This window comes from Leuresthes tenuis, unplaced genomic scaffold (assembly GCF_036924035.1).
Source record: "Leuresthes tenuis unplaced genomic scaffold, fLeuTen1.0.hap1 SCAF_6, whole genome shotgun sequence".
In the NCBI taxonomy this organism is placed as follows: domain Eukaryota; kingdom Metazoa; phylum Chordata; class Actinopteri; order Atheriniformes; family Atherinopsidae; genus Leuresthes; species Leuresthes tenuis.
This window is the reverse complement of record NW_027325360.1, coordinates 21,811,278-21,836,407: the sequence shown is the minus strand read 5'-3', so window position 1 is coordinate 21,836,407 and position 25,130 is coordinate 21,811,278. Positions and strand designations below refer to the sequence as shown.

The following is a 25,130-nucleotide window of genomic DNA, read 5'->3' as shown; positions in this document are numbered from 1 at the left end:
GGGCCACACTGTGTGACATCTGCCCAAATACAACAAATCCTTTTGGTTAACATAAGATTGCAGAAACTGATATCAGGACAATAGAAATATCAGGACAGGCTGCAGGAACAATAAACATCAGAAGAAAAAGGTAGTAAGGTATCATTTCATTTGACACCCAGCTGCAATGAGCAGACAGTAGTTGTTCAATCATACTTAAAACTGAGGCTGTAAGACCACTCGTAGTTGCCTCTACTCACTTTCAACTACAGGATCAGCAAGACTTTCTGTAGAGTTTTCCTCATTTGCTTGAACACAGTTGATACCCGTGGCATTCTATGAAAGTTTTACCTGATACTGAAAAATGATATTTTATATATATATATATATATATATAAATAAAATACTATTTAAGACATGACAACAAAAATGTAAACGAAACAATTTAGTAAACTTCCACCATGTTTTTGTATAGTTAGTAGATTCAATTAATTATTACTGTTACTTATGTTGAAATCTATACTAAAACTCAAGTGTTGTTAAGTTACATTTACATACAATTTACCTTTAGAATTTGTGTTTAGTTAGTACAATAAAGTAATGTAAGCTCACTCTGGTCAGGTTGTTTTAGTTATTGTTGTGGGGACCCGTGCTAAGTAATTAATAATGAAGAGGTTTTTGGGTTTTTTTCCAATTTAGGATTTTGAAAAAAAAGGAAAACAAAAACCAGATTTACGGTTGATTACCTTGATCATACTAGAGAGCACAGGTCACGCCGACACTGTGCATAGCCTTAACAGGAAGTTATTGTTGATTTGACCAATCACACGAAGAACAGTCCGGCAGGACGAAGTCGACAGAGAGAGGAGCAAGAAAGACTCCTCTTACTAGCATCTCCTTAGCCTTTAGCCACTTTAGCCCTGTCATTAAGTTAATATAGTTGACCAACTTTGTTACAGCCTGCTGGACGCACAGAGACGGTGGAGATCTGTTATTTTCACTACGACATAAAGCAGCCAGGACATTAAGAAAGGTTTCACGTAGAAGCTATCAGTGGAAATGTGTAATAAGCTGCACTGGACACCAAGGACCTCCCTGGTTGCCAGTCTGTCAACTGACAGCTGTCACCTAGCTGCTTAGCTTGCTAGCTAGCTGGATGAGCTAACAGCTAACAGGGGATTTTTTTTAAGCTCACAGCCTGGCTAATTTAGTCAGCCGGTGTTGTCACGGTTTAGAGAGGAAAACTGCGACTTTCGAGCAGCATTCGACTCCGCCTGTGGTTCAAATGATGAGTTAGCCAGGGAGCGTCTGGCAGCGGTATTTGTGATATTTTGATGTCTAGCTAGTTTAGCTAGCTTTTAGCTTAAAACTAGCTCACTGCTTTCATTCAATTATTGGGGAAACAAGACTAAAAACGCTGAAGCTGCAGCGCCAGCACCTCTGTGATTAGGGGTTGACTATACCAAACTACAGTCATTTCAAAACTGATTGGTACATTTTGGACTCGGGCCTGGTTGGTATAACATCTGAGAAAATGAAGAAATTTTTTGATTCGCGTCGGGAGTTTGCGGGGTCCGGGCCTGGTTCTGGAGCCGGTGGAGGAGTCGCTGGTTCCGGCGGCGGTGGCAGCTTCATCGGACGGGTCTTCAGCATTGGACGACATCAAGTGACAGTTGAGGAAATAATCGCGGAAGGTAAACTACCTGTCTCTCCTCTCTGGACTGCACACTTTGACATACATCTGCTGAGGTGCTCCACACAATTGTAACGGCAGAAAGTGGAGGAACATTAGTTTAACGCTTGGGCCTACTATTGTTTTGCTTTTGGCCCAACGAGAAAAACCGTGTGGCATGACAGGCGTATCTAAGAGGTTTTTGAGAGGAGTGGCATTGGCATTAAGTTGTTGGCATATAGACTTTATCGTTATCAGCTTTGAACACCCTTACTTGTCATGTAAGCAGTTATCAAATGATTAGATATTCTCCTATGTGCATTGTTTCAGTCTTTACCTGAAGGCTGGGAGGAGCAGGGCAGAACTTGATTTTCCACTGTATTATAATAGACTAAAGAAGCCCTGCTGACTCATCTGTATATATATTTAGAGAGGGAGTGACAAATTAAATGTGCATTTCTGAGGCTCTGGTGAAGACATAAGGAATGTTAAGTGGCTGTACAGCCACTTAAAGTGATCTTCTATCAAGGCGTCACATTAATTGTTTGGATTGCAAACTATTGGGACCCACAGTTTTCTCATATTTAAAACATTTTGTCTGTTGATTAACTTCAGGTTAATCCAAATGAACAATGAGACTGGAAAAGGATTTGTGGAAACTGATTGTGACTTAAAAAGTTTATCAGAACAAAGTTAACCAGGCTTTGCTGAAGGGCACGTTCCCTGTTGTCAATTGTCTTTGCAATGAGTCTGCCATGCTCTGTTAGCTAAGCGGGCCTTTTACTAAATAATTGATGAAAAAAGACTGACTAATTTATCAGTACTATCCAATAGATGTGCCCCGTCTTTTTTGTCACACTGGTTTTATAAATGAGCGACACGTCTGACTTTAGACATACACCGTACTGATAGTTCAGTGGAAACTTTGTGTGAAATTTGCTCATTTCTAAGTCAAACATATCATAGATGCAGAGGTTTACTTTAAAGAGTTATTATTCGCCATATATCGCCAGATCTATCTATTTAGATGATTTTGATAACAGCCTGAGCTATTAGTTAGTCTGTGAGTCCCTTGTCTCCTTGCTTTGGTGTCATTGTCGTACTCAGCTGTTTTTGGCTGCAGTGAACAGACTTTTTACAAAATACTGACGAATGTAGTCAGAGGGACATTCTTTGCTGGCTTTTGTAGCTTAAAGCCAAGGGGTTCGTGCCTCGAACCACACCATTATATAAAACTTTTGCTTAGGGTCATGTTTTGGTTTTTTTCTCTTTTGTCAACGAGCCATCCCAAGAAGGTCAATGGCGTCGCCTTTTGCCGTGACCATCGACTGTATATGTTTTCTTGTGTTGATATAGTTACAGCTGGTAATTAGTAGCACAGTTCCTACTGCGATGTTGGGGTGTGTCGTTCCCTCGTTCTTTAACGGTAATTGTCCTTGTGGTACATGGACAGTCCATGTTAGTTTTATCTTGAGTACAGTGCATCTATGTTGCTATTTGTGGCTGTCATTCCAGTGTTGTGTACTTGTTTGTAAACAACATAGTAGTTGTAGGGACATGTGATTTGCTTTAGTCCAAAGCCAATATTGCTGTTATGTAAGGTCCATTACACTGGTGACAAATTGAGACAGAGGAGAACCAGATGAGGAGTAAGGGCCCAGAAGGACTTTACCACTGCAGTAATTCACTGTGCTTTTCAACACGATGTCTCAAGTGTATTTTTTTATGTGGTTTTGCTTGAGCGTGTATGGATGAGCTAGTGGTATAATCCTTACGATCAATGACGTCAGGAAGCAGAGGCTATTTGTGGATGTACTTAGTCATTTGGTCACACCGTCTCCTGAGATTGTAGACCTTTGCTAAATGTTGCTTAAGAAAGCTGCTAATCCTTCTAATTTCTCACATGTATCTCAGATTAGACTGCAAGACAGCAGTGGCTCAGCTGTCTTTTCTCTGATGGGCCAAACAAACTCATGGCTAACCCCTGCTCTGTATTCTGACTCAGTATCAGGCTTCAGCTTGTTCTTTGTATTTGAAGTTGAACGTCACATCTCAAGTCTCAAGGTTAGCTCATGTGTTAAGACAACACTAATTACTCAGCGCAGTGCTCTGCTCTTTCCCTTTTTTGTGGCTGCTGGGCTTGATTTTTTTGGGGTTTTTTTTTTCATCCTCCTTGTTAAATTTCCAGTTGTATATCATCACTGATCACACGAAAGTGTCCTTGGCTTAATGATGTCTGTTAGATGAGTCAGTGTGATGCATGGCATTAGCACAAGGAAAAACAGTGTGAGGAAAAACAGTGAAAAGAAGAGCTGCCGTAACAGCAAGGCTTATAGCTGAGGGACATACGTTTCCCAGCTCTGCGCTTTTTCTGTGTGTGGTGGTCGGTTGTTTTGCTTTCTGTACATGTGTGCGGTCATCTTGTGTTTTTTCTTTTATGTCTGGGTCTTTATGAACAACGGTGGGATGATGAATCCTCAATTCCTTATCCTGTGTAATTTGCTGTTTTTTCTTTTTCTTTTCACAACTGCTGACTCACACAAGTGTTGTTTCAACCAAATGTGCCAGTCGCCCAAATATCCCCTGGTTACATACAGCGCTCACCATGAGCTCCCCTTTCCTTACCTCTTCATTCACAGTAATGTGACGTAAATATGTAAACTTGTTTAACAGAAGCCAGTAATAAACTGTAATCCTTCATCTGCCTGGTTAGCTGTTAAAAAGTTCAGTTAACCAGTTTCCCACACAACATGTTTTCAGATAGTAAGTTTGTGTGAGAGTGATATTATTTTTTTTTGTTTTTATTATTCATTTTGATCTCACTTCATCATTCTTATGTTTAGGAGGTTTTGCCATAGTTTTTCTGGTGCGGACTCATCAAGGCCAACGCTGCGCACTAAAAAGAATGTACGTCAACAATGAGCACGATCTGCAGATCTGCAAACTTGAGATACAGATTATGGTGAGTAAGAACCAATCACTGCTGGGTACAGTACTAGAGCCAGGATGGTCCTGTAAAAGTGGATGGTTTATTGTCTTAGCTTCATGTTATGGGTCAAATTTATGGCATTTGTAGCTGAGTTTTAGAGGTGAAATACAGACCTGACACAAAAAGAAGTGTTGAAATGCAAACATTGACTTGTATCTTAAAATAACCCTCCACCTAATGGTGATAAAAGAGAGGAGCTCAGGGTGCAGATTGTAGTTGGGGGGCCCTTTTAAATACATGGAACTCTGTTCAAAATGTTGCCATTTGAGCTCACTTGCTTCTCCATTTCCTAGCTGGAGGCCTTCACTGTTTGTGAAAATAACCAGTTCCTGCAGCCACACCCTGCATGACCATTAGTGGATTGTTATCACTATCTTTTCAAGACTTTTCAGCAGCTAAAATTACACTGAATAGTTCAAACATGAATGGATTTTATAATTGGCACGCTGTGAATGTTATATCACTTTTTTGTTGCTTTATTTTCTTTTGTTTACACAGAGAGACCTAGTGGGCAACAAAAACATAGTTGGTTTCCTGGACTCCAGTATAACTGCAGTTGGGACTGGTGATGTGTGGGAAGTTCTAATTTTAATGGACTTCTGTCGAGGTAAACCTGCCAGGTTGGCCTGATGTGTTGGGCTGTCTTTACATCTCATAGGTTTTTTTTAATTGACCTAATTGTTTTATGTAGGTGGGCAGGTGGTAAACCTAATGAACCAGCGCTTACAGTCCGGCTTCACTGAAGCTGAAGTATTACAGATCTTTTGTGACACATGTGAGGCTGTCAGTCGTCTCCACCAGTGCAAGACCCCCATCGTCCATCGAGATCTCAAGGTGAGCTGGTCTCATTTTAAAAGCATTACTTCTCTCTGCAACTATCAATTCTGACGAGGCTCTTCTTGTTCAGGTGGAAAACGTTCTCCTGCATGACCGGGGACACTACGTGCTCTGTGATTTTGGAAGTGCCACAAACTGTTTTCAGAACCCTCAGACAGAGGGGGTTGCAGTCGTGGAGGAGGAGATTAAAAAGTGAGTTTTTTTGTTTTTTTTTCTTTTTTCTTAGCACTAAATACCTTCTTTTCACTGTGCAAAGTTCAGGACTTCAGCGTTGTGTTCTGAACTACAGATACACTACCCTGTCATACCGTGCTCCAGAGATGGTCAACCTCTATGGTGGAAAAGTCATCACAACAAAGGCAGATATTTGGGTGAGTCTGAACTTTACAGCTTTTAAACCGTATGTGGACTGTATGATTGGATTAATGTGTAGTTATGTTAACATGTAGAAGTAATAAGTAACTTTTTTTGTGCGTGCGTAGGCTTTGGGTTGTTTATTCTATAAGCTGTGCTTCTTCACACTTCCTTTCGGCGAGAGCCAAGTGGCTATTTGTGATGGCAGTTTCACCATCCCAGACAATTCCCGCTACTCCCAGGAAATGCACTGTCTCATTAGTGAGTAACCTCAGTGTTCTACCTAATACATAATCATCCTATATATATCAAAGAATTTGAGTTTGACTGAATTTCCATGCGACTGACTCAAAATAAATAAGCCATGTTTGTCAATGTCTCAGGATATATGCTGGAACCTGACCCAGATAAGAGACCAGACATCTACCAAGTATCCTACTTTGCCTTTAAACTGGCTCGGCGAGAGTGTCCAGTCCCAAATATACATGTAAGTTGACCTAAATGGAGGAGTGTGTGATGAGAGCATATTTTGGAGTTTACAAGTTAAAGGCTCAGTGAGTTATTTTATCGAAGAAAACTTATTCATCTTACCTTGGGTGGTTTATTTTGTTCTTTAACAGAGAAACAAAAATTCAGGACATACTGAAAGTAGAGATCGGTTATGCTGTTACTTTTGTCATTTGGCAAACATTAGGTGTTCATGGAAGATGCACCACACTAATGGGGTGTAGTGATGACACTTGTATCTTAGAAAACCCGTAAACACTTGTAAACTGCTGGGTTTCATTGTCTTTGGATCATTTAAAACCTTCTTACTGTTGTAGAATTCACCCATTCCTGCAAAACTTCCTGAGCCTATCAGAGCGAGTGAAGCAGTGGCCAAAAAGAGTCAAACCAAAGCCAGGTAAGTGGGAGGTGAAACAGTTGAGGGTTATCTTTTTAAGGAACTTTGCCACTACTTTGCTGCTCTTTCTTTTCCTCCCCACCAGGCTCACAGACCCAGTCCCCACAACCGAAACCTCAATTGCACCTCGACAACGTCCCAAAGCTGGCCAGGCACAGCCCCAGCCTATATCGGGCATTCTTCCCATACAGCCGGCTCTCACCCCACGCAAGAGGCCCAACGTGGCTACAGGAACATCATCAGCCATAGGTACAAGTAGAGAGACTGTCAGTGAGCCTGGCATTTATGGCCACAATATTATAGTCAAAAGAACATCCTGTACTGGACTTAAGAATTTAGATATGCAGCCTCCATCCATCTCTGGTCTTCCTTCAAAGACTGAATAGATTGAGGCATGCTGACACATTATTTACAACAGCATACGTATTGTTATTTCTGGCTCATTTCCAGGGTCTCAGTCTGAGTAGTATTTGTTATAAAATCTCTACTAGTTAATTCATTAATGGATATCTGAAACTCTCTTTGTATTTTTTAGTAAAATGTTTTCTCTGTGATTTAAGTTCACAGGATGATGCAAGAACTTGTGCAACAAGAATCAGTCCCTCATTCTTTGTATTTTCTCCCCTCCAGGTGTTGGTATCGGCGTCCCATCTTCAGCTGTCCAACCTGCTCAACATGTTCCTGCTGCACAGGCTGCTCCACAGTCAGTACAGGCGGCCAACATCCAGCCACATCTTACACCTCAGCATCAGCAGCTCCTCATGAAGCAGCAGCAAGCCTCAGCCTTCTTAAGCCCGCAGAGCACCCAGCAGGTAGGAATCCTCCCAAAACACAAACTGAAATACTGTTCAGCTGCGTTGTTTGTTATTAAATCTAATGGATGATATTTGACTATTTTGTAAGGCTGTAGGATGGTTCATTGGTTTGATCATGTTCTCAGTTAACCATATGGATTTCCATGAATATCTGAACTGTGCTGCTCCAAGTGTGATATGTAATATGTACTTTTTCTTCCACGTGTTACTTGCATCTGTTCACAAGCACTAAATCATGATTTTAAAAAAAAGTACTGAGCCTTGCTCATAATTGGCTGTGTGGTATTTCAATGTAGCATCAACTAGAGAACCTCCACCAACAAACACCTTCTCAAGCATCTTCTGTGCTGCAGTCCAAAGCTAAACCTGTTCCTGCAGTTGTTACCCTGCAACATCATCAGCAGCATGTAGGCCATGAAACAACAACACCTCAGCTCACACCCATCCCTGAGTCCACAGCCATTGGTCCTGAAGCTGGCCCAGAGGTTGTGGTAACATCGTACTCCTGCTGCTTTCTGCAGCTCTTTGGGTCGGGGCTGATTGTTAGTTCGTCTCTTAATGAATCATACTCAGACTTTTACTCTTCTTCTTTGGGAGTGATGAGTGTGTTAAAACCTTGAAAAATTGCTTTCAGTATTGTCCTCTTCATCTATGGAAGACCATTGCTTTTTTTTTTTAATTTATTGTATGAATTCTCAGAAAAGATTTTCCTCTGTGAATGTGCTGTCAATTAACCCACTCTAAATGTTTTCATAGCATGATTCCTCTTTGAATTGATTGGGTTTTTTTCCCATTTGATTTTCCCTTATGTTTGGGGTCGGGTTTGGTTATTTTTTACATTGTTATTGGAGAGAATATGTGTATAGCACATATTCTTTGATAAGCCTTGTGTTTTTCAAATCTCTCCCTCCGTGTCTTCTCATTACAGACTGCTGGCAGAGTGATTCACAAAGCTGGCTCCTTGACACCCCCCTCGTCGCCAAAAATGGCCCCGAAGAGCGGCCACAGACGAATCCTAAGCGATGTCACGCACAGTGCCGTGTTCGGGGTCCCAGTCAGTAAATCCACCCTGCTACTTCAGGCAGCCGCAGCTGAGGCCAGCCTCAACAAGTCCAAGTGAGTCAAATCAACTCCTTTCAGTGATGAGAATGAACTGTCCTTTCATGGCACAGAATGAAGCCGGAAGGCCAATAGAAAGTCCATTCATATGGCAGAACACAGAACTAGGACAAGCAACCCTTTAACAACCCAAATAATCCAGCTCGGTCTTTAAATAACTCTTTTCATTCACTCTTATTTGCATACATGGATAGAACAGTGCACACAGACTTCTTACTTCTCTCCATTTTCACTATGCGCTCTTACTACTGTTTATTTACCCATACTTGCACTGCAGATCAGCCAGCACCACGCCTTCTGGTTCCCCCTGCTCATCCCAACAGAGTGTGTATCATCCAGGTGGTGGTGACACACCGTCAGGTCTTGCTGCATCGAACGCTCAGCCCAGCTGGAACCCTTTTGGAGATGATAACTTCTCCAAGCTAACAGCAGAGGAGCTGCTCAACAAAGACTTTGCAAGGCTAGCTGAAAGTAAGTTGTCCACTGCATATTTACACTTGCAGAATGAGTAAATACTTTAGTTGTGTAATCTAAAAGAATATATTGTTTGTTCACAGCTGCTGCAGCAGGAGAAATAGCCACAGGCCCCAGTGAAAGTCTTATTCAAGAGCTCGGTGCTTTTCCAGGTAAGGCTTTGGTTAATTCTTCTTTGGTTTTTCTGTTTTCTTTACATAAGGCATTTCCTGAGAGTCTTCTCTTTCTGTTACACTGTGTCTGATGGCTCTCTCAGTAGATGTGTGTAATGTTTTTGTATTTAGAAAGTGGAAGTTTAGGCGTTTTTCTGGATTGTGGGCTCCTTTTTTTGCTACCCTTGGTTTTTTTTCTGTAGTTTATGCTCTCGCATTCATTTATTTGTTCTCTTCCATTTGTATTCACTTTGCAAAATTAAGCAGAAAGATCTGCTTGTTGAACATGTTGAGCACTGGTTCAGCTTTGTTGACTGTCCCGGACACTTTTAATACCCTCTCACTGTCTAACACAGCAGGTCATTTTCCTGTCACATTATGATACATAGCAAGTCGAGCATTTGATTACTTTAGGCCTCGGGCTCAGAGACATATCCTCATAAGCTATGAGTCAGTTTGTATTTGCTGAGGTAGTTTCCTGGATATCACACTACCCACATGTCATTTTATGAGTGCCAGTTTTGTGACTTGGATTTGTACAAGGGCCTATCTTGTTTACATAGCAAGCAGCCACACAGTGGCTTCTTGTCAGTGTCCATGAATAGACACCTTAGCTTCAGATAGACAGTATCTTACTTGCAGATCAGTGCTTTCGCTGTTGCCTAGTAACGCAAAGGACAAATTCTACTTGTTAATTGGATTGCTCTACTGCTTGAGGAGCCTATGTACAAGTGCCACTAAGAGCAAGAGAAAGTTAAGCATGCTGTCTTGTTCAAATGATGGCCCAGCCCTGTATATTCCCTTCAGATTAGCTTGCAGCCTTAAGTGTAAGTGTATGCTTCCTTGCAGTGTTACTTACTGTGTGTAATTGCTGTTTAAAGTCTGTTCTGAGATGATAAAAATATTAAGGTTATTACCTAATCAGGGTGTGGTTATTTTTCTGTACCCTGCCTAAGTTGCCTGTTTGACTCACTCTGTATCACTCATTCAGATACAATAAACACAAGCAACCATAGGAAAATCTAATTACATCCTCTTATACGCATTTTAATACACCATATGTTTGATATTGATTGAAAGAATTAGCATTTATTTTAGATTTAAGGACTTTTGGAAATCTTCATCAGTTTTGGCCTCTTTCCAGTAGTGAAGGGGGCAAAAGGTCACATCTGCTGTGCCATTTTCTGAGCCAACACATTCCTCGTCTAAGATCCCCTCCACACCCCAATTTGCCCAATAGCAGTTTTCTTGTGAGTATGAGCAGCAGTTGGTCATCAGGTTATTTGTGCATGGAGTGTATTTCAACCTCCCTATTTGTTTCCTAAATAACAGCGGTGCACCATTTTGGTGAATTACGTTGAAGCCAATTTAACAAAAGTTGTTCACGGTGACTGTCAGAGTCCAACTGATTGTTCTAATTGTATTTGCGTAATTAAATGGTAGGTGTTGACGTTTGTACTTACAGAGCCTGAGTAATGGTTTGAAGCCACTATAAAGACTTTGAATGCATGTGATTAACCAACTGGTCTTGGTGTGTGGATGTATTTGATTAAAAAAAAAAAAAAAAAAAAACTAATTTTCCAACAAATCATGCAATAATTCTTTTCTTTTATTATGATTTCACTGATGTTGCAATAAATCGTATTTATTTAGTTATTTATTTATTCCTGCAGAACATATTTACTCAGCTTGTATCGTACTGGACATGCTGATGTAGTATGAATACCTCTAATAGAGCCTGACTGATACTGGAATCATCCATTTTTAGGAGCCCCCTATTGAAGACCACTTTAATCTGCACCAGTATTCACTGTGTGCTCTGTCACGCGTTCTGCAGACCGTGCTGAATATATTGCAGTTGTTTCCCTATTTCATGGCAGATTACTACTGTGAAAATAGGATATTATTAATCTGTAGTTATCTTTGTTGTTTTTGTCATTTCACACCATCATTAGAATTGAATAATGCTTTATGTTTACTGCTCCTTTGCTCCCTCATTGGCCTTTTCTGTGCATCTGTTGCCATCTGTCCATGTTGCATTACTTGTCTCCTTTTTCTTTCTGTGGCTCACTCATTGAGGAACTGAAGTCCTCTAAAATCCCTCTCCTGCTTTGTGACCTCTTAACTTTTGCTGACTCCTTCAATACTTCTGCCTATAGCTCCACTAATGGTCTATTCCCGTCTTGTGGACTTACCCAGAAATTCCTCCTGTGTGTGTGTGTGTTTCTTGTCCTCTTTCTCCTTCCCCCCTCCCACCTGGTCAAGAAGCATTCAGACTGTGTGGGGAAAGGAGCAAAGGTGTCCATCAATTTTATCCCCACTAAAGGGATGTGCATTTCTGTATATTACTAACAATTACTCTGTTTTTTTTCTACTCGTTGTCTATTTAGCAATGGCAGAGATGTGTGTGGATTCGCTGATACAGGGTCTGGAAGCTCCCCAGGCTCAGCGACATTCAGGCCAGCCGGAGCTCATCCCTGCCAGCATGCCAGGTCAGCAGAATGGGACATTTGAACACCGTTCCTTGTAGAACTTACTGATTCCAGGCTGAGTCATGGTTGCTTTGCTAGCTCCAGCTGCTCTGGTTAAATAGACAGTCATGACAGGCCATTTTGGCCTTTGACTCTGACAGTTGCAGTAGTGCAGCACAGTGGTATAAATAATACCCCAAGGGTTCTTAAGATGGGAGGTTTTCTTTTCAGTGACTTTTATCATCATCATTACTGCCTTTTCCCTAAGCCACTCATTTTCTACATTCCTCAGAAGTGATTGTTATTCGCTGAGGCCACCATGAAGGCGTAGTTACTGCTGTGTGGCTCCTTTTGGTTAAGATAGGATTGTACATTTAAAGCTGTGAACTGTCTTACAAACAGCATGCATCTTCCTGTGCTCCTTACGCTTACAGTCTTATTTTTACTGTGACCACTTGTTCTTCTGGCTCTGCTTCCTTCTGTCTCAGACTCTTTCACTGGGGAGGACTCTCTGCTGGGTTGCGATCTGTTATCTCACACTTCTCAAGAAAAGCAGTCTGTTTCTGCTCTTCCTTCTTCCTCCTCCTACTCCTCTGCTCCTCCTGGCTGTGGCTCCGGATCCTGTCTGGAGGAGCTGCCACCTGTTCAGGCTTCTTCTGGTAAGACCTCCCCTTTATGTGTGCGGGGCGTTTCGGAGACCACAGACCAACCCTCAAAACAAAAAGGCCTGTTCACAGAAAATAAAAATGGGGAAAAAACAGTAACATGGAACAGTTATATGGAAATTCAGTTGGGCTGTGAATGGCGGCCTCTGCAGACCCTTGACTTATTTGTACAAGAGCCGAAAGCTGTGCAACATTACTGGCTTTTAAATTCTGGGGCTGCCCTAGCCCGACCTATTTTTAATCTGCTCGCATCCTCCCTTCGTTTTTGCTCTTTTTTTTCTTTTTGGCTGAATAAACTCCTCCCCCCTTCCGCCATTACTTCACTTCCTCTTCCTTCACCGCAGACTCTGCTTTCCTCATGTCGTGTGGGGAGAAGGGCAATGATGACGAGTTTGACCCTATTCCTGTGCTCATCTCCAAAAACTCAAATCAAGGTAAGGCTAAGAAAATTCTGAGATGAGCATTTACACTTGCTGAAGCCCAGACGCTGAGCCACAAAGATTATTGACTTAGCTCCTAGTTTAGTCACCATCTCTCCTTCCTGTGATTGCTGATGTGAGAAATCTTGTATGGGAGTGCTTGTCATATCGAGGCTTTTTAACCCATCAAACTCTCACATTAGTCGTCTTTCTCTCCTACGTGCCTAATGTTAGACTGCAAGTGCTTCTCCATTTGAAGGTGTTTGGCTCTTTTATAGTTTTTCTTGACAATCTTCTCAAGTTAGAATGGCATTCCCTTTCTCTCTCCATATAATGATGCAGCTGTATAAAGATGATCCCAGCTCACTCTCTGCCTCTTTGTCTTTCTGCCCATATTCATGCATCTTTCTACTCTGCCATGATTCTCCCTCATCCTCATCATCTCTTTACTCTTAATTTCTCCATGTCATCCCTGTTGACTTATTCTTTTGCTTGTTTTTCACAACCTCCCTCGGCTCCTCCATGTCCATTTCTATCTCCTTTCTCTCTTTCTCTCTGGCACCTTTCAGGTGGTCACTCGCGCAGCAACAGTGGCAGTTCAGAGTCCAGCATCCCCAACTTGGCCCGCTCCCTTCTGCTGGTGGATCAGCTCATCGACCTCTAGAGGGGGTGGGAGAGGTCGAAGGGGCAGTGTGCAATCGTAACAAAGGGTGGGGGGAGGCATAGAAATGGGCAAGCAGAGGCACTTAACGTAGCACCTTATGAAAGGAGGGGGAGCCAGAATGGTTCGGTTCAGTGGAACCTTCTCTTTATGTGTCTCCTTGGCCTCAACTCCATCTCTAGTAGCCTGATAAGCTGCTTTCATGCATCTCTGCTGGCTGTTGGCATTTGCGCGCTGGTAAAACAAATCTTTTCAGTAATGCCTGAGCATATCGTCTGCTTCTGTCCTGGCTACACCATGGCCTTCCTATGCTTTCCTCATACTTGCATTTATATCCCTCATCAAGTGCACGGCCATTGTGATCAACCCTCATCGTATGCACTGCTCGACCACAACTACATTGTGTTCACTTTGTGTACTTGTCTGGGTAGAAGCTGGAGTGAACCACGCCACCCTCGGGCACGGTCACGTGTGTCAGGGGTCTGATAGAAGACTGAGGACTGACATTAATGCAGGCCTCCAGGGTAATTTGATGCGCAGCCCTGTGAAAGCCTTGAACTAAACTAGCGACCAAACAAAGGTGCAGCTTGAATGAACCACTCCAAGTCAAAACCAGTTAGGAAAACAGTGAAGACAAAATGTCAGCTTTGGGTCATCATGACAGGTTTGTCTACATGTTGTGGAAGGAGAACTGAAATGTCCTATTCAGACATTTTACTTGGATGTAACTGCAATGCACATGGTGTCTGGAAGTCAAATCTGCCACAGTTTGTGCTCCAATACCATATAGAGTAGATCAGGAGCACTAAATGAGTACATTGACTAGCTTCAAAACCTTCAGTAGAACTGTACTTTGAATGTTAAGGTGTTTTTTTGGGTTTTTTTTTTTGGTTAGCTACACCTGCTAACAGTCAGTGACGAGGATGTTCTGAAATGATAAAACTTTCAAAGTCGGTATGAGAAATATGGCTGAATAATTTTAATTCATCCACAGAAAGACTTGTCCTTCGTTACACCTGTGAATAGAACGAGGATATTTTCTAATTCTAATGCATTTTTTGAACGTTCATTCAATCTTACATCCTTGAACTGCCGTCAGGAAGAGCACAGGGACATAGAATTATCTGAGCTGCAGCGATGCCAAAGCTGTAAAAGATTTTTGCAATCATGCTGTTTGCCATGTGTTGTTCAGCTCTCAGGGTTGGTACGAATCAGCAGAATTTTCACACAGCACTCTACCGCTACCCAGAGGGAGGTGTAATTCAGATGCCCTCCAGTATTTTTCCTGTGTGAACAGTTACCAAATAAGCTTTATGCAAAAATCCCTCTCTTATCTAGCCTCTCCCTTATTTCCACATACCTTGAAATCCATTGGCCATTTTGACATTCATTTTAGCCATAGGAGAGATAAAAAAGTCCTCCATTATGTACATGAAATGATTATTTTTGTCTCAGTTTTGATCGTGTCAGCACTGATAAATGCAGATATGGAGAGTGCAATATTTAAAGCCATTTCATCTCATGATGTGACTCGATGAAAGACTATTATTGTCAGTGATTTAGGGTGAATGTATAAATGAAGTACCTTTTATGGAATATATATATAATTTATAAGACATAAAGGATATATAACTGACAACATATTTGTGTATAAAGCTGTATTTCTAAATGTTGACCTCCTGCCCTGTCCAAAGTCCCACAATATGTCCTCTCTGTTCATGTTCATGATTTAGCAAGAGCTTTTGTTTTCAATGTCTTTTGGACGTGAAACAAAGCTCTTCCGACTTGTCTGACAGGATCGTAATTCTAACGCTGTTGCAGTTCTTTCGACCTTATTGTTACATGTATTTTACTGCATATAAGTGGGATAATTTGTCCTCCAGTATGGGGCATAACAGAGCTAATGAAGGAAGTTACTTCCTGATAACTCTGGAATACGTTTCACATCTGACTGTCTCTCATTTGATGAAACGATGAGAAAAGTGCGAATGACACCTGTATAAAAATCACTCTAGATAAACGTAGTGCTACATGTTAAATGTTTTACCCCCACAAAGTATTCATTTGCATTTAGGCTTTTCTCTTGCCGAGGAAGTTTTAGTGCTGTTACACGTCTCTTTTTCTACAATACATATCAGTTGTACATATATGAGGGACTAAATACTGCTAATTTCCCTCTTGATATGCCACTGCTACATAATTAAAGTTTTAGAAGGAAGTCGTTTTCCTCTCAGTCCCCTGTTTGTTGTAACAGTGATTGTTGTTGCTTTGTTAACAATACAGTAAGAATTGGCATGGGTAAATGGTGCCCCCCCCCCTTCCCTTCTTCTCCATCTCCATCAATGTTCAGTTAACTCATTTGCATTTATCTATGCAATCCCATGATAACCCTTTGTGACCCATCAGTGCTGTATCCTGTAGAGTTCTAGGCTTTGCTGTAGAGATTTACTTGTTGCTGTGTGGAACTAATGTGCTTACTGTGCTGTTTGGGTTGGAATGGTGGCAGGTGAAAGACTCAGTAATGCCTGAATGTTGGCATCAGCAACAGATGCTTGTATGTCAGAGCAGGATCATTAACTTGTGTACTTGTATTTTTTTATGGATTAAGGGTTGAAAAGGAGAGACATACAGTAGTGGGATAATAAAACTCACAAATGTAACTGCAAACCGATTGTCTGTTGTTCACATTATTGACTTTCACTCAAAAGATAAAAGGAGCAAGCCCAAATCTCCTTTAGCTGTACTGACTTTAGTAACGGACGGATTATTTTGCCTTCGAGGAATTCAATTTGATTAAAAATACTTTTATCCTCTAAGATCTTTCTTTCTTAGACTTGACTTTTAACCCATTGTTTTTAGCGTGTTAGTGTTTTACATCATGGTATAACTCATTTTTAAGAGTTAAACTCCTCTCCTAAAATACGAGGATTTAATGGAGACTATTGTTTTTTTAAAGTTACGCCTTATTCGTGTCGATCGCTCATCTTTTTTTATATAGTTCCTGAAGGTCAGTGGATGTCGGTTTTAAAACTACAACACGTGATTCCAGGTCAGACACTTCAAGAAACTGATCGCTGTTATTCCACTCAATTATCAGAGCAGTCTCGCTGCCTCTTGTTTTGGTAGTCGGCTCTGAAAAGCAGCAAAATCTACGCCTCTTTTTCTCTTCTGTTTTATTATCTCCAACCGTAGTCGTACAGAAGTGTGGTATACGGGAAATAAGTTGTGGGAATGATAAACTAGACAAGCGATGAGAGATCTCTCCTGTGAAGTAAAACAAAAACAGCTGGTGTTTTCCTTTAATGGCTGCAACTAACATCTCTGCAAGAGCTGCCAGCTAACAGCTTCTATCAACACTGCTGAGGTAAGACTGATCTGTCTCTGCTAATCTGTGCAAACCTGTCTAATTTCACTTACGCCATGAAGACTCTTTCCCCTTGTTTCCACAGAACTACTGACTTCCTCTAAACTCCTTCAACCTTAACTCAATGACTTTGAACTAAAAGTTAAACTGCTTTCCCCTAACATGAGGCACTGCTATAAAAGGTTGAGTTGAGGACCCTGCAGCTGCAGCTAAGTTGTGGAAACAAGGTTATTTGATGTTGCAGTAGTTGAGGGGCTGCTCTCATCTGTCCTGTGTGACTTGTTCAAGACACCCTTTGTATTGATGTGGTCTTGTACTGGTTCCTCATTGTTAAGCCATTCTCATAGATCCATGGTTGAAAGATTTGAGAGATGGTCCTTCGGTCATATGTAAGTCAACAGTGTGACAGAGTGGATGGTCTGACAGATAAATGGCCAAACGGACTCGCAGGTGGTTAAGACTCTTCTTACTGCTACTCTAGTGTAATGGTTTTTGTCACATGTTTTCTGTCTCTGCTCTCTTGTTCAGATCTGCAAGGGGAAAGTAATGGCTATTCAGTGCTGGAGGAGGGACAAGAGACTGGCGCGCTTGCAGAAAATGTTCAAAACGAGGGCTGCGAGCACTCCAGCGATGAAGACGAGGACAAAGAAGTACATAGGGAGGAGCAGCAAGAGGGGGGAGCAGTTGAAAGTAATGTAGGAGCCCTTGACTGCAGCGGCTCCAGACCTCTGCTGATGGATTCCGACGATGAAGAAGAGCACGGACCTCAGTTAGTCCTTAACCCCGACACTGTACCAGTACAACCATCTGACAGCCTTCATCAATCTATGCTGAGCGCCATTGATCAGAATCACTCCTCACATGTGCCCGAGCCAGCAAAGGGAACAGATGCCCCTGCAGATGTCTTCTCTCAAGCCCCCTTTCCAACTGTGCAAGAGGACTCGGCTGATGTGTTTGCCAATGCTCCATTTCCACATGCCCCCCTGGGAGCTCAGCCGCAGCTCGACGTGTTTTCACAGGCTCCGTTTGGAAAAAGGAAGGAGTCCACAGCAACGCATCCAAAGACCTCCTACACCCAAGCAGCTGGAGCTCAGGCTCTAACCTCTGACCAAGGTGTGCTGGGACAAGTTGCCCAACAACCATTCCGCCCTCAAGCTCTCGCCAAATATTCTCGACACTACGAGGGACCCGCTCCCCAGCAGCAGGTAGCATCTCACAGAGTCATGTCCAATGTGGGCATGCAAGCTTCCATGGCATCAGTCCCTGTTGGAGCTCATCACTCTTGGACCTCAGACGCAAACACTGTAGACCCCTTCGTCTCTGCACCCTTTCACCTAAAGGCCCCGCAGGAAAAGCCCTAAACTCTCTCAGAAGACAAGTCCGTGGGAATCTACGTCACTGAATTATGCAACCTGCAACAGGCACACTGCATGCTGTCACCAGCGCTGCAGCTGGACTGCAGGCCCGCATGGATCTCATTCTTAACCGGCTCAAATCAGATCTGATAGTGTAAGGTCATCACGTTCACAATCGTCGTCTCGTTATGTTTTCCTCAAGTCTTCTGGCCCACAGCTACACAAAGACATTGTGGTGGTCAAGTATACGTTTTCCTGCCTACCTCAGTTAGTGTCCGTGAGGGAGTTCATACAGTAGATTAGCTGAAGCTTTACCAGAATAATTTCCTGTTTATCTAAGCTTAAATGTAGAAAAAAAACTGTGATCTGTAATGCAGCAAACTGCATCTTTTCGGCATAATAACCCCAGAAAAGCTTGAAACATGGAAATACTGAAAAGCACCATAACAGAGTGCAACATTCTATTTATTTGGATTTTGCCAAACAGGAGAACAAAAAAAAAAAAAGTGTAAATCACATCATGAGTCAGTACTTTTGGGCCCTTGGGTTATGTTGTTTTACAGTATGTTATAAAGCAGATGCTGGATAAAGGTGCAAAGAAATTTCAAGGATGATAATTATTGACTTGAAATGTAACTTGTTGTCTGTTTGTTTCCATCTAAAACGTTTGCATGTGTGTTATGTTTTTGGTCACCGTCCTCTGACGAAATATCAGTGTTTGCTCCTTGTAACGGACAAACCTCTTATACACGTTAGGCACAGAAAATTCATTGTAGTCGTTCTTATGTTATTTAAAGGTAGAATATTCTATGTTCTCTGAAGCCTTACACTCATCTAGTACTTCACTCCTGGCCCAGGAAACAGCACACATGGCATTGGCCTGTTGCGGCCTCCTCACAGAACTGCTGCTTTTACACTCGCATTGATTGCTACCCGCAGCCCAAACTCGACACCGCACTGCGTCTCTGTCGTAAGCATCTCTATGAAATCCAAAATGTGCACCAGCTGTAACACTCTCCATCATGAATAACTGAAGTGAAAATGCTGACTCGTATCCGCGGCGCTTGAACGTGGCACTTCCAGTCAGGGACTGTGATAGATCTTTGGTGGTGTCTGACGGATGACGTGTGTTTTGAATTTATTTCCATTGCCATTTTGGAAGTATTTTTTTTAATCGTCTTTGTACTTTGTAAAATCATGGAACACTAATCGGTTCCTATCATGGCACTTTTAAGGAGGAGGATCCGGTCTGTTTCAACCCAAAGTTTAAATTGTGTTTTTTCTCCGCTGCAATGGAAAATCATCTTTTCTTTTCTTTTGTCGAGGTGTATAATCTTTTTCTTTTTCTTTTTCTTTTTTTAAACGTTGCTTTTCCTCACCGAACCTGCATACGTGAAAATTGCACATAAACTGACACAGAGTCAGGGTTCTCCACGAATGTGTTATCTCAGCTGTAAAATGTGTTTCGAGCGCTGTTTGGAGGAACCGCCGCAGACGACACTGTTGGACAAGAAAGCACTCAAAATACTTAATATGCTGCACAGCCTGCCTTTGAAAATTATGTAAGTCATGAAACTATTAAATGAATGTAAATCAAATTTTGTGCAGTCTTTTTTTGTCTTCAGTTTCCGTAGTAGTTTGAAGATTGTCCTGTTAATTTCTTTTCAATTACATTTCAGGAGGAAATCCTTGATGGAGTCATAAGCTACACATGACTACAACAGACAAGAACTGCATACATTATTGTAATCAGGAAAATGGTGCTAGAGATTCTGCTAAAAACAATGAGCCATTTGGCTGCATAATGGCAGCTTCTGATATTTTTCATTTTAGCTGTTGCGGATACGTTGATTCTCCAACTCCTTACATTTTAGTACATTTTTATGGATTATTACTTGCTATAAAAATGTTTAACTGAAATTCTATAGGAAGTTAATTTATACATATGTTTCTCTGAAATGTGGCAGAAGAAATACAAAGAGTGATGGAGAGGTATTTGGACCCAAATGAATCATGGTATTTCAAGTATTTCTTTAGCTTTAAGTGAAAGGTGTGCAAGAAAAAATGCACTTCAACTAAAAGCAGGAGTTAAGGCGAAGTTAAAGAATAGAAGTAAATAAAGAGTTTAATCCCTCTAAAACACTGTTGTGGGGCATAATTTGATTATTGAAGCTGCGAATGGCTATGAAACTTGCATCACTTTATATATTATCAAAGAAATGGACAACAAGAAAGTGAGAAACTGTTTGTGGTGCTGTTAATAACCAATACATGTCTGAAATGTGCCCCATACTTTACACAACTTTCTGTGAGGTCCAGAGTGACCACCTGTCCCGCTTTTTCATTGCTTAAAAAAATCAATTTTAAAAGATCACGGCTACGTCCACGTCTATAGGCCTACTCAGAGCTATAGAGTATATATTTGGTTGGTTTGCTGGCACCCATGTGTTTCAGAATACCCATGGGGTTACCACTGGGGAAAGCTGTTGGCCTGCTACTATCTGGATTGTGCTGACACGGGAAAAATATGTTCACTTCATAGGAGGATTTTTTCTTTTTTTTTTTCATCCCAGATGGCTTCTTATCAGAAAAGACTGGTTTATATTATTTTTGCACTGAAATGTTACACTTCCTATAGGCAAGCCTAAATATTTTGCACTGTAAAGGGTAAGCCTTATATTTCATTTGAATTAAACAGACTAGGCCTAAGTTTTTTGTGTACCTTGTATATTAAGGTGAATTTGATTCATCGAGAGCATGTTTTTAGTTGCATAATGTCTGGTCCTTTGGACAGTTGACTAGTTTGATAGTCCTAATAAAGACAAGATGTTTAAAAAAATTAGTGTTTTGTCTTTTATAGACCGATGTTTTAAGCTGTAGAAACCTTAGACTATATTTTGGGTCAAATAGTGTCATAACTATTTGGTCGGTGGGTTTTAAAAATGTTTCTTGCTAAATTAGGTAGACTATATATCTTAAGTTTAAAGTTATTGCGCGTGTCCCACATTGTCCCACTTTAGCATGCTTCTTGTCCCACATTTTGTCTCTTTGGAGGTGGTCACCCGAGTGAGGTCTAAAATGTTGAAAAAGCTCAAAAAGGCACATTATTATTTGGGTGAATTACTTGACTGAAGAAGAGTTACCTGTAGAGGGCGGTATTACACAAGCGCATCAAATGCGACTACCTTCAAAATTAAAGAGGAAGACAAAGCTACCTCGGGGCTTCATATCACAGCGTTATTGTTTTCAAAGCATGTATTGGTAGGAAGAGAGTGGTAAGTGTAGCGGAGTTTTCTACAAATATCATTTTAGACATATGAAAGCTACATTAGGTGGGATTTTCTGCTTCCGTTTCTGTACAGAGAGCGCGCGCCTTTTCATGCTAGCTGGTTTCACGCTCGTGAACGTTTAAAACGTTAACAATTCCCAGCTGAATAGTTTTTTTGTCTGTAAAAACTAGTTTGAACGGGTAACGTGAAGATTTGTGGCTTCCTGATCATCATGACTACCCAGAGAGTGCTTCCTCAGAGCAAAGAGACTCTGCTGCAGAGCTACAACAAGAGGCTCAAAGACGATACCAAATCCATCATGGACAACTTCACAGAAATTATCAAATTAGCAAAGGTAACACGTTTTCTGTGCCCAAATTCTCGTTTCTCGGTGATTTTTACCACGTTCTTTGTTCTTTTCTTTTCAGAAATCATTATTGTACTATTTTTTCCCCTCAAGCGCTGAGTGTATCTGTAGTATTATGACACTTCTTTCATTGTCCAGATAGAAGATGAGACTCAGGTCGCCCGGGCAACCCAAGCAGAGCAGGACCATTATGAGATGCACGTGAGAGCAGCAAATATCGTAAGTATGACACAAAACAATAATCAGCTTTTTGTTTGATGGAAATAAGATGGAAGGATAGGGTGAAATTAGAGCTAAAATGTGGAAATGTGTATCCCTTCTTACAGCACTACTGAATCAATCATAATAAAAGTGGGGCTTGTACTGTGGCCCAGAGATGCAAAACGCACAAAACAAAATCTCAACATTTCACAAGATACAACAACAAATCCAAAAACACTGCATTATTTTAGAAAATGTAACATTGCATAAAGCCCAAAGCATAGTAATATTTTGGAAAACGCTTTACACAGAACATTTTGGGGTGTTTTAATATATCCTCCAAAATGTTTTTGTGTGGACTAAATGTAGTTGTTTAGTTTGAACACTGTTCCACTGTTTTGTTTTAGTTCTTTCTGAACTTTTCTGTATGTAGATATGAAACTCTCCTGAGTGCATAGAAAAAGTAGAAAAGTCCCTGCTCCTGATTTTCTAAGCAGCCTGACCTCCTCTGTGCTGCTGTGTCAGGTCCGAGCTGGTGAGTCCCTCATGAAGCTGGTGTCGGATCTGAAGCAGTTCCTGATTCTGAACGACTTTCCCTCCGTTAACGATGCCATTAGTCTTCAGAACCAGCAGCTCCGGGCACTCCAGGAGGAGTGTGACAAGAAGCTCACGTCGCTTCGGGATGAGATCGCCGTCGACCTGTATGAGCTAGAGGAAGAATATTACTCCTCCAGGTACAAATAGGCTCATACCTGCCCCCATCCCACAAGTCCACTGTTGTTCCATGCCCAGCACTGTGTACTGTTGCCCCCCCCGTTATCATTCACTACTGACCCCAAGGAAGGATTTAGCTCCCGCTTCTAAACCTGACCTCTTTTGGTTTATATTTATCTCATTGTCACGTCCAACAGAACCATTCATCAACACAGTGCATTGCTGAGCGTCATTGTGGTGGACCTCATCTCACTAAGTGCCTTTACATTCTCACTGTTGAGCAAGTGCCTTGACCTTTTCTTTGATTGTTTCGTGATTGGTGAAAGCAAAGTACTTCACAGGGCAAAGCACTAAATATCTGCTGTCAGTGCATGCAGCTGCCGAACTACAAATCACCCTGTTTTTCCAGGAACTTAATGCAGTTTACTGTTGCGTTATGAAGGCTTTTCTGTTGACGGGGAGGAATTTTACATCTGAACCACTGGTGGCACTGGTGTGTATTTACTGCAAGTTTAAAAGGGTTCTAAATAATGAGCAGGCTTTTAGGCTTTTCTGCTCTGCAGCCTCCAGCCAAGTTTTGTCATTTCAACAAATATCACCAGACACATGCCAGAGATTAGTGTTTGAATGGATTGTGAGAAATAAAGCCTCCTTTTTCTGTTTACAACCAAAATACTTTTAAATGTAAACAAGGACCATGAATTTCAACAAATGAATGGGCTATTTTAAACATGGATGTTGCAACAAGGAGTTGCAACACAAAGATTTGCATGTGGAAAAACAGAAAAAAATAGATACTGAAAGAACTAAAACTATATCAGAATAATTTCTCTTGTATCAAATGTATCATCTAAAGTATTTATATGTAATATTTAAATCTTAGATAATGGTGGCCTTCGTGGAAAGATTTCAGGAATGGACTGTACAATTAGATCTGACTCTCTGCTGTTATTTATTTGATAATGTCACATCTAAAGTTACTAAGAATTTCTTTAGTAGATGTTTTCTGTAAATTGAGAGATTGAATTGACTGAGTCCGTCCTCCCGGCCAGAATCTGAACCTGTGTACGCAGTCAGTCGCCCGTGGTGCAGTTGTACCTTTCTGTCAGCTCTTCCAGTCGACCCAGAATGATGGAGAAATAAAGTAGAGACGAAATGCCGCAGTAATTTGTCTTGTTTTCTTTAAGCAAGTTAAAAAGCAGTGTCTCTTGGTCATGCTTGGAGTGTGCTGGGTGTGAATTTGCCTTCCTTCGCTGCACTCGCTCTTCTTTCTCCATCGGCAACTAATCCCACTCTTGCTGATCTTATATCAACAGTTGGTCAATCACACCTGCAAACGGTCACAAATCAAAAGCCACCCTATGTTTGTTTCCAGTGCTTTTGCATAACCACCCCATGCTTCTATCGAATCCGTGCTTTCATATGTCCTTCTGTGTATGAGTCTGTTTATTCTGACCTGCCGCTCTTGTCTGCTCCTCTCTTTCTGCGCTGCGCTGACTCTTTGCCTCCTACTGGTTTCTGCTCTGCAAAGCTACAGTCAGTGGGACAGCACTGAACTGCCTCTATGTGAGGCCTACCGCCGGCGAGACAGTTGGGCCTCCCCAAACAGCAGCTGCAGTTCCACCCAGGATGAGAGAGAGGACACTGACGGTCCGCCCCAGCAGGAGACAAGTGCTCAACATCACCTGAACGGACACGGAGCTGCCGCCGTAGAGAAACCATAGGAGGGCGGCGGGGGACTGATTAGAACTCAGAACACTCGTTCTCATTCTGGATATTTTTGTTTTCACTAGTGTAGGGTTTGATTTGGGATGGCAAAGTTTAATTTTGTAGACTTGAAAATGAACTAAGACTTTGAATTGAGGATTTCTTTAGCATTTACAGTCGTTACAGGGTAAGAGTAGAGCAACCTGCACTGAACAAAACCCCCAGAAGCTCATCAGTATCACAGTAGCAGCCCTCAAAGCTTGGTAACATTCCCCTCAGATCAATGTGACAAACTGCTGTGACCGACACTACATTAATATAACTGCAGTCAACTTTGTGTTTTCAGTTTACCTTTAAAAGCACTGAAGTATAAAGATATTTTTGTTAATAAATATATATTCTTTGCACACTATATATACTTGTAGTTCTACTCTAAAACTTTGCTTTTGTAAGATGTCATTTTTGTTTGTTTTTTTTACATAAAGAAAATCAAATTGAAAACCAATTTTTTTTAGTTGTTTTTTTTTTCTTTTTAAGATGAATCCTTTTCTGAAAATCTTACAAAAATGCAAATCTACTCTAAAAGCAGATTGAAAACCAAAGGCCAGTTACTGGCGTTGCACCGGATCGGCCTGAGGGCGG

The 25,130-nt window shown here is 41.4% G+C and overlaps 4 protein-coding genes across 13 annotated transcripts in view; all 4 read left to right on the top strand.

Moving 5' to 3' along the window:
* The window catches only part of rab11fip1a (RAB11 family interacting protein 1 (class I) a), a 99,354-nt gene extending 86,385 nt beyond the window's left edge, over positions 1-12,969 (top strand). Inside the window, exon 7 of the transcript XR_011916417.1 lies at positions 12,957-12,969. The gene's annotated coding sequence lies outside the window, so the exon portion shown is untranslated. The remainder of the gene's footprint in view (positions 1-12,956) is intronic.
* Positions 1-25,130, top strand: part of LOC140310071 (glutamine--fructose-6-phosphate aminotransferase [isomerizing] 1) — a 107,650-nt gene that overhangs the window by 60,018 nt on the left and 22,502 nt on the right. The gene's annotated exons all lie outside the window — the stretch shown is intronic.
* On the top strand, positions 790-19,828 carry aak1a (AP2 associated kinase 1a). 8 transcript variants are annotated; one of them, XR_011916419.1, is made up of 20 exons: positions 790-1,673; positions 4,495-4,613; positions 5,139-5,247; positions 5,332-5,474; positions 5,548-5,669; positions 5,767-5,848; positions 5,960-6,092; positions 6,215-6,318; positions 6,656-6,735; positions 6,821-6,984; positions 7,366-7,547; positions 7,847-8,035; positions 8,479-8,666; positions 8,947-9,140; positions 9,227-9,295; positions 11,686-11,787; positions 12,255-12,425; positions 12,776-12,865; positions 13,420-15,298; positions 15,333-16,182. XR_011916419.1 is itself a non-coding variant. In XM_072388207.1 (19 exons), the coding sequence occupies exons 1-19, from the start codon at positions 1,514-1,516 to the stop codon at positions 13,512-13,514; spliced, it is 2,496 nt and encodes an 831-aa protein (XP_072244308.1). In that variant the 5' UTR covers positions 790-1,513; the 3' UTR covers positions 13,515-16,182. The 8 variants fall into 8 exon arrangements, 7 of the variants coding, with proteins under 7 accessions (XP_072244308.1, XP_072244302.1, XP_072244305.1 ...); XM_072388207.1 differs by having other exon boundaries at positions 13,420-16,182; XM_072388201.1 differs by lacking the exons at positions 13,420-15,298; positions 15,333-16,182 and adding an exon at positions 17,404-19,828 and having other exon boundaries at positions 792-1,673.
* Positions 21,409-24,940, top strand: med22 (mediator complex subunit 22). Of its 3 annotated transcripts, none has more exons than XM_072388195.1 (5): positions 21,409-21,505; positions 21,711-21,854; positions 22,005-22,085; positions 22,593-22,801; positions 24,313-24,940. In XM_072388195.1, the coding sequence occupies exons 2-5, from the start codon at positions 21,732-21,734 to the stop codon at positions 24,503-24,505; spliced, it is 606 nt and encodes a 201-aa protein (XP_072244296.1). In that variant the 5' UTR covers positions 21,409-21,505; positions 21,711-21,731; the 3' UTR covers positions 24,506-24,940. The 3 variants fall into 3 exon arrangements, with proteins under 3 accessions (XP_072244296.1, XP_072244297.1, XP_072244298.1); XM_072388196.1 differs by having other exon boundaries at positions 21,691-21,854; XM_072388197.1 differs by lacking the exon at positions 24,313-24,940 and having other exon boundaries at positions 22,593-23,941.

What these genes read in the sequence shown, in the direction of transcription:
- aak1a (XM_072388201.1), top strand. Translation starts at nt 1,514, where the DNA reads ATGAAGAAATTTTTTGATTCGCGTCGGGAGTTTGCGGGGTCCGGGCCT. An exon ending in TGAGGAAATAATCGCGGAAG is followed by an intron (nt 1,674 to 4,494) that starts GTAAACTACCTG and finishes TCTTATGTTTAG; the next exon opens with GAGGTTTTGCCATAGTTTTT. An exon ending in CTTTGCAAGGCTAGCTGAAA is followed by an intron (nt 9,141 to 9,226) that starts GTAAGTTGTCCA and finishes GTTTGTTCACAG; the next exon opens with CTGCTGCAGCAGGAGAAATA.
- med22 (XM_072388195.1), top strand. Translation starts at nt 21,732, where the DNA reads ATGACTACCCAGAGAGTGCTTCCTCAGAGCAAAGAGACTCTGCTGCAG. An exon ending in AAATTATCAAATTAGCAAAG is followed by an intron (nt 21,855 to 22,004) that starts GTAACACGTTTT and finishes TTCATTGTCCAG; the next exon opens with ATAGAAGATGAGACTCAGGT. An exon ending in ACGTGAGAGCAGCAAATATC is followed by an intron (nt 22,086 to 22,592) that starts GTAAGTATGACA and finishes CTGCTGTGTCAG; the next exon opens with GTCCGAGCTGGTGAGTCCCT.